Source organism: Auxenochlorella protothecoides (genome assembly GCF_000733215.1).
Source record: "Auxenochlorella protothecoides strain 0710 unplaced genomic scaffold scaffold53, whole genome shotgun sequence".
Taxonomy (NCBI): domain Eukaryota; kingdom Viridiplantae; phylum Chlorophyta; class Trebouxiophyceae; order Chlorellales; family Chlorellaceae; genus Auxenochlorella; species Auxenochlorella protothecoides.
In genome coordinates this window covers 271,343-278,168 of record NW_011934321.1, presented here as the reverse complement: position 1 = coordinate 278,168, position 6,826 = coordinate 271,343, and the positions used below count along the sequence as shown (strand labels likewise).

The window sequence follows — 6,826 nt, the reverse complement described above, 5'->3', positions numbered from 1 at the left end:
GGCACAGGACCCCAACCGGGATCGGTTCAAGCTGGTCCTGAACTGCATCATGATCCTGACCTCGGTGGTGCCCCCCGAGTTGCCCATGGAGCTTACCATCGAGTGTGTGTGTGTGTGTGTGTGGGGGGGGGGGGGTGGAGGAGGGGTGATCATGCTCTGAAGGTGCAGGGCGGCACTTGATTCGCTCCAGGCGCCACAGTCCCAGGTGGTACCGTCGGACACAGGCGGAGCGCGGCAAGGGGGACCATGACCAGCAGGTTAAGCAGTAGGCAGGGCTGGCTGCAGTGGGCCCTGCCACCCTCCCAGCACCCCACCCAACCTTCCCCCCTCCCCATCGGCATCCGAAGTAGGCATTGCCCACCTCCACGGAGCAGAAAGGCTGGCCCAGCATGTTGGTCAGGTGGGGCGCCCGCAGCAGGAGGCCCGTCCGCTTGTGATGCTTCTTCAGAATCTGTGGGCGGGGGGGGGGGGGCGGGGGGGGGGAAGTGGGGGAGGCGTCACGGACAGGGTATGTGAAGCTCGACCCCGATGGGCAAGGTGGGGCCTCGAGCGTCAGTGGGCGGTGCCCGAGAGGAAGCACGTGGCCGACCCACACACCGCCACCTGCCCGGCCAGACTTGCGCAGCGGCGCGATAGCCCACGGTGTCGCCCCTGCACCGGCCATGGCCGCCCACCTTGACAAGGCCAGTGTATGCCAGGATGCTCCAGTGCAGGACCAGGAGGAGCTCGCCGTGGAAGTCGACCACAGCGCGGTAGGCTCGCTGCAGCTCCTGGCGAGACCTGGCCGCCGCAGCCTGAGGTTGGTTGGGTTTGGGATGGTCAGGGTTGGGTGGCAGTGCATCTCTACATGACATGCAACCTCACGCGATTGCAAGTGAGATTACACAAATAATGCGCCCGCTGAGCCCTCCTGGGTGTACCCTGGAACCATGCAATGCGGGCAGGGCTTGCTGCACCAACACCTGGGGCTGCCTGGGAGCTGAAGGCGTGCCTGGCTGCCAGGCCTGCAATTGCCGGTCATCACCATCCCGACTCTCAATCCAGAGGTGCAACCCGCATCACTCTCCCCCTCTGCTTCTCCCCGTTCTCACCCCGCTCCTGACCCCGCGACCCCGCCGCCCCACCTGGTCCTTCAGCGTGCCAAAGCGGATGACATTCACCTCCTCCTTCTCCATGTACTGCTCGTTCAGCTGCTCCACGTCCCGCGTCAGCTCCGCAACAAAGGCTCGCTCGCCCTCGTCCAGAGCAGCGGCCGCATCCTGGGCGCTGTCGGCCAGGGTGGCTGCGGAGGCGTCCAGGGAGGGCAGCTCCAGGGCGGTGTCTGCCTCATCCTCGTCCCCGCTCGCGGCCTCCCCGAACTCGGAGGCGGGGTCCGCCACCAGGCTGGAGTCGTCATGGCCGGCATCGCCGCAGGGGATGCGCTTCAGGGACTTCTTCAGGTGCTTATATAGGGTGAAAAGCTCCGCGGCATCGGGCAGCTCTTCCGCGCTGTTCCGCAAGGCAGCCGCAAACTTCATACCCCCGGATGAAAGAAATGTAGCTGCAGGTTTGGGAGGCGGGGGAGTGGGTCAGACCTGGGCAGGAGGGTCCCTTCAGGTTATCCCTTCCGGTACCAGGTTGGGTGCGGGGGTGTACCTGGGTGGAAGCAGGTATCGAGGCTGTCACTCGGCAGGCAGGCACGGGCCAATCAGGGTGCCGAGGGACATGGGGTCCCAGGGGTGCTCAGCAGCTCCAGCTGGTGACTGGTGCCTCCCACTCTCGGGGTACGGACAGAGGAGGGTCGGTATGCTCCAAGGCTTGTGTTCTTTGCGGGGAATTACCTCTCTGCGAATCAGTGGGTCGGAGTCCGAGGCCGTAAATTCGGAGTTGGACCTCATTCAGACTGCAGTACTCGCAGGCACGGCATCTTTGTCGCATATATTCCGTGGATCCATGCCGCTCCCGAATGCCCAAAAGAAAGGGGAGGCCGGGCTCGACACACTGAGCCTGAGCCAGTCTCAATCTGAAGGCCACACAGCCCACCTAAATGCCGGAAGCTTGTACTGGTGTCTTTGAATAGAAGCATTGGTGGTACCTGGGCTGCGCAGCACAACCCTCATCGCGCCTCCCAAGACAGACACAGCGAGATGGTAAGTGCTACACCTGTTTTGCCCTGTCCTGCGCGCACATCAGTGGTACTCATCGCATGACAATTTCCCCCAAATGCTGCAGGTGAAAATTCAACCCCCGGAGCTAAAGGGCTTCATGGAGAAGAAGCTGAGCAGTGAGTTGGGAGACCATCACTCAGTAGGCCAGCTCACTGCAACTGTTGACCTGACAATGCTCCATGCTTTTCTTCCGCCCGCTCCTCATCCCGCAGTTCATCTGAACGCTAACCGGCACGTGACGGGAGTGCTGCGGGGGTTCGACCAATTCATGAACCTTGTGCTGGACAACACTGTGGACGAGAAGCTGAAGGTTGACATTGGCATGGTCGTAATCCGGGGAAACAGCATTGCCACGATTGAGGCCCTTGAAGCCATTGGCGAGTAGGAGCTGCTGCGCTGCCCCTGCTGTGGAAGTTTCTGCCCACCCCATCTCCTTTGTGCTGGCTCCCTGGCTCTATTTTGCTTCCTACACCGCTGCTTACTCCACTTAATGCACACCGACCCCACGCCTTATCAAGCGGAAGGGTTAACAGCAGGAGGGGCAATGGATGTCGGGAGGGAATCGCCGGCCGTTACGGGCGGTGCTGGGGCTTCAGGGTTCGGCCCTGCCTCCCCAAACCCTGCCTGGGCAACCCCTGCCTGGGCAACCTGCAACCCCTCTGGGTTCTGGCTGGGTGGCTGGGCGTGCACAGTATCTGCCTGCTCAGCCCCATCTGTGTCTCGAGTACCGGCAGGCATGCTCGCCCCGGCCTGCTCCCCCTCCCCAGCATCGGCCGTCTCTGAAGCAGATGGCAGGAAGGAACAGGAGGGGTGTGAGTCTGCCTTACCTTAGCACAGCCGATCTGCCAATGCAGGACCTTTCAACCTTCCCCTGGGCCCCAAAGAGTCTCAAATCCAGATGAACACAGAACGGTTCCTCACCTTCGGCCTTCCGCTTCTTCCCCTCAGCCTTCTTCTTTGACTTCTCCCTCGCCTCAGTGCGGAAATCTGTGTGCGAGGCAGGAAGGTCGTCATACAGCCTTCTGCAATACACTCAGGTCCTTCTGTTCGCTCTGCAGTGCACAGATTTGCTTTGTGACTGGTGCCTCAAGCCCCTCAGGTCGCTGGCGGCTATTCGCAGGATCACATGTCATGCGATATGCTGCGGTGCACCCCACCAGGGCCCAATCCTTGGAAACGCAATGTCTCACCTTCCAGAGCTTCCGTCAGCTCGCCTGTGACCTCCCCAAAGTCGAGGTCATTGAGGGCAGTTAGCACATCCTCGGCGCTAATCGTCTGTCGCCGTGCATCCCGGCACACGTCATTGGCTGTGGCCGTCAGGTAGTGGATGAAAATCTTGGCTGCTTCTTGAAAGGCCAGCAGTGCATCCTTGTGAATTTGGTAGTCCCTGGTTGGATCTGCCCCAGCGACTGTGGAAAGTTTGGCCTTGATGAGACGCTTCAGTAGCGCCTTAGGGATCTCGGCGTCGGTCACCTCCGGTGTCGTCATGGGGAGTGCTTCGGGACTAATCGATCGTGATGATTGGGAAGCGGTGAGCTAGACAGGAAGCAAGAGGGGACTGGAGTGGTACCAGCACCTCTTGTGGCACTCCCAGGTTCAAAACCCACTGCTGGGCGATCGCGCGCTCGCCCTCCTCCATGTCACTCCCGCCGGACCAATGCTCATGACATCTCGTGTGCTTGAGACCGATGCCCAATGATCAGCTACCTTCGATATTAAGTATCAATCTTTCAACCCGGCTGGCCCGGCACCACGCCCCTGACCCGGTGGACGCCCCCACTTCCGCGAGGCGGTGCACTCAGAATGGCCCCCCCCTCTCGCAAGGGCGGGGTTGGGCTGGAGACCAAGGAGGCCCTGTCGGCCATCGTTCTGGCTGACAGCTTCACACAGGTCAGTGCTTTCACTTCTAGGGCTAGGGATGGTCTGTGAGACCCTGCTCCTGGACTGGCAGGCTGGTCGGTCACTCCCCAAACATGCACCCACCTCCTCTGCCACCCCACCCCGCTGCGCCCGCAGAAGCTGCGCCCCGTCACCCTGCAGCGCCCCAAGGTGCTCCTCCCGTTGGTGAACACCCCCATGCTGGACTACACTCTGGAGTGGCTGGCCATCAACGATGTTGAGGAGGTAGGTGGTTGGTGTTGTGCAGAAAGTGTGGCAGGCTCTGCGTCACTTTCCCCTGCCTCTTTACCTGGATCACAATGCAGCAGGACAGTTATGGCATGTGCAGGGCACCTCTTGCCACCCAATCACCAGGCAATCCCCAGTGCATGCCGCGGCCCATGGAACCCAAGACCTTCCTCGCTGTAATAGCTGGTGCCACCCTTCCCCTCCCCTCCATCCCTCATCACGACACATACCTACACACGCGCTCGTGCAGGTGCACATCTTTGTCTGTGCGCACGCGGATGCTGTGCAGGAGCACCTGAAGGCCCGGGGCTGGCTGGCCTCTCGCAAGTTCAGGGTGCACGTCGTGGTCTCCACCAACTGCCTGTCGGTGGGCGAGGCGCTGCGCGTCATGGACAACCGGGACGTGGTCAAGTCGGACTTCATCCTCGTCGCAGGTGGGTTCTGGCGGTTGGAGGGCCTGGTGAGGGGTGGGTAGGGAGTTGCGCATCCTGCACCGTGTTTCCCGGGCCCAAAGTGCATCGCCTGGGATGGGACTGGCACACCACAGGACCTGTCAATCCCCACTGCCCCCCACACGCCCCACTCTGCACGCTGTAAGTCCCATCACCCCCCCCCACTTTCCCCCCCAAATAGGCGACGTCGTGTCCAACATGAACCTGCGCCCAGCGCTGGCAGCGCACCTGGAGCGCCGTAGCTCCGACAAGGCCTCCATCATGACCATGGTGGGGTGAGGGGAGGGGCGGTGAGCGGGGCTGCCTGCGCTGCTGTGAGTGCAATGTCCTCCCACTGCCATCCTCGTACCTTGACCAACCCCACATTCCCTCCCCCCACCCTCCCCCGGCAAATCCCAGGTCATGCGGGGCGGGCTGTCGCCCGCGCACATCCGCCGGCTGGGCGACATGCCGACGACGGTGGTGATGGACCCCACCTCCGGCCGTCTCTTCAAGTTCGAGGAGAGGGAGGAGGGCGGCGGCGGCGCGGAGGTGGATGTGGCCCGCCGGCGACGGAGGCGCCGCTTCGTGCTGGACACCACCCTCTTCTCGGAGCGGGACTCTGTGCAGGTGAGCGCCGGGGTGGGGTGCCGGCAGGCGACTGGCGGCCGCGTGTGTGGGGGGAGGTGCCTGTCGGGCGAGGTTCATTGGGGGCTCGAAGATGCGCACCACCCGCCACCTCCAGGAAGGCTGGGTCGGTGAATTGCGGATGTGTGCCCCCAAGGGAACTCGGCGGCCCCGCTCCTCGCAGGTGCGGAGTGACATGGTGGAGGCCTCCATCTACATCTGCGCCCCCGAGGTGCTCATGCTCTTTTCCGACAATTTTGACTACCAGGTGGACTGGGTTGTGAAGGGGGGTGGGGGGTGCTACCAGGGGTCTGGGGTTTGATGCAGTACATGCAAGGGTGTGCTGCACCCCAGCAGTGCGTGCAGGCTGAAATCTGATAGAGACACACAGGAGGCACCCCAGCAGGAGCATTCCGGCTTCGTGCCCTGCCACCCCTCCCCTCCCCATCCCCCCTCCTTCACCAGAACGTCCGAAAAGACTTTGTCTCCGGGGTCCTGTCCGAGGAGGAGCTGGGCAACAAGCTCTTTGTCCACGAGCTCCGCGACGTGCGCTGGGCCTGTTGCTGATGGAGCCCCGGGACTGCCCTCCTGGCATGCCGGCTCCCGCGCTCTGAGATTGCACGCATTTGAGCGGTTGCCCCGGCCAGCCAGTGATATCCAGATCTCTTCCCCCTCACAACACCGTGCCAAACTTCCCGCCAAGCACCCCATTCCCCTCCCTCACCCCGCCAGGAGTATGCCGCGCGCGTGCACAACCTGCGCAGCTACGACGCAGTTTCCAGGGACGTGCTGGCGCGCTGGGTCTACCCCTTCTGCCCCGACACCAACTTGAGCTCGGAGACGGAGTACCAGTTCCGGAGGGGCCACGTCTACATGTGTGTCCACGGAGGGGAGTTTCACGAAAGAGGGTTGTCTTAGGCCGGGGTGACGACATGGTTGCAGGGCCCTGTGCACTCCTCCCAGTCAACACATGACCCCTGCCCCTCTCACTTCCCCCTTCCTTGTCGCCCCCCTCCCCCCTCTCACTTCCCCCTTTCCCTTGAAGGCCTCCTCCCCCCTCTCACTTCCCCCTTTTCCTCGAAGGCCTCCTCCCGCCTCCCCCTCCCCTGCCCCCCTCATCCCTCACTCCCTCCACACCCCGCAGGGACTCGCACGTGCAGCTGGCGCGGCAGGCGCGCGTCTCCCACGACTCCTGCATCGGCGCGGGCAGCATCATCTCCGACGGCGCGCTGGTGGAGGCCAGCGTGGTCGGCGCCAACTGCGTGGTGGGCCCCGGCTGCGTCCTGCGCGGCGCCTATCTGCTGGACGACGTGCGGCTGGAAGCGGGCGTGTGCGTGGAGGCCGCCCTGCTCTGCGACAGGGTGGTCGTGCGCGAGGGCGCGGCGGTGCGCCGCGGCGCCGTGCTTTCCTTTGACGTCGTGGTCGGGCCGGGGCACGAGGTGCCCGAGGGCGCGCGCGTCTCGCTGTACCGCCAGCTCCGCGCGCCGGGCCACT

General features: G+C 63.3%; 3 protein-coding genes across 3 annotated transcripts in view; 2 read left to right on the top strand and 1 right to left on the bottom strand.

Annotated features, from left to right (window-relative positions):
- F751_4532 (SPX domain-containing protein 2) overlaps positions 1 to 3,635 on the bottom strand; it is a gene marked incomplete at both ends in the record, with an annotated part of 4,757 nt that extends 1,122 nt beyond the window's left edge. The window contains 5 exons of the mRNA XM_011401927.1: positions 362 to 451; positions 675 to 794; positions 1,125 to 1,540; positions 3,069 to 3,134; positions 3,338 to 3,635. Of these exons, the coding sequence (XP_011400229.1) occupies positions 362 to 451; positions 675 to 794; positions 1,125 to 1,540; positions 3,069 to 3,134; positions 3,338 to 3,635 (990 nt within the window). The remainder of the gene's footprint in view (positions 1 to 361; positions 452 to 674; positions 795 to 1,124; positions 1,541 to 3,068; positions 3,135 to 3,337) is intronic.
- Positions 2,203 to 2,532, top strand: F751_4533 (putative small nuclear ribonucleoprotein G; the record flags this gene model as incomplete). The annotated part of the gene is made up of 2 exons (XM_011401928.1): positions 2,203 to 2,263; positions 2,360 to 2,532. The coding sequence occupies 2 exons, from the start codon at positions 2,203 to 2,205 to the stop codon at positions 2,530 to 2,532; spliced, it is 234 nt and encodes a 77-aa protein (XP_011400230.1).
- Positions 3,636 to 3,950: 315 nt separating the features above from the next.
- F751_4531 (Translation initiation factor eIF-2B subunit epsilon) overlaps positions 3,951 to 6,826 on the top strand; it is a gene marked incomplete at both ends in the record, with an annotated part of 5,839 nt that continues 2,963 nt past the window's right edge. The window contains 9 exons of the mRNA XM_011401926.1: positions 3,951 to 4,037; positions 4,164 to 4,271; positions 4,525 to 4,708; positions 4,908 to 4,996; positions 5,126 to 5,335; positions 5,517 to 5,600; positions 5,798 to 5,878; positions 6,065 to 6,207; positions 6,477 to 6,771. Of these exons, the coding sequence (XP_011400228.1) occupies positions 3,951 to 4,037; positions 4,164 to 4,271; positions 4,525 to 4,708; positions 4,908 to 4,996; positions 5,126 to 5,335; positions 5,517 to 5,600; positions 5,798 to 5,878; positions 6,065 to 6,207; positions 6,477 to 6,771 (1,281 nt within the window). The remainder of the gene's footprint in view (positions 4,038 to 4,163; positions 4,272 to 4,524; positions 4,709 to 4,907; positions 4,997 to 5,125; positions 5,336 to 5,516; positions 5,601 to 5,797; positions 5,879 to 6,064; positions 6,208 to 6,476; positions 6,772 to 6,826) is intronic.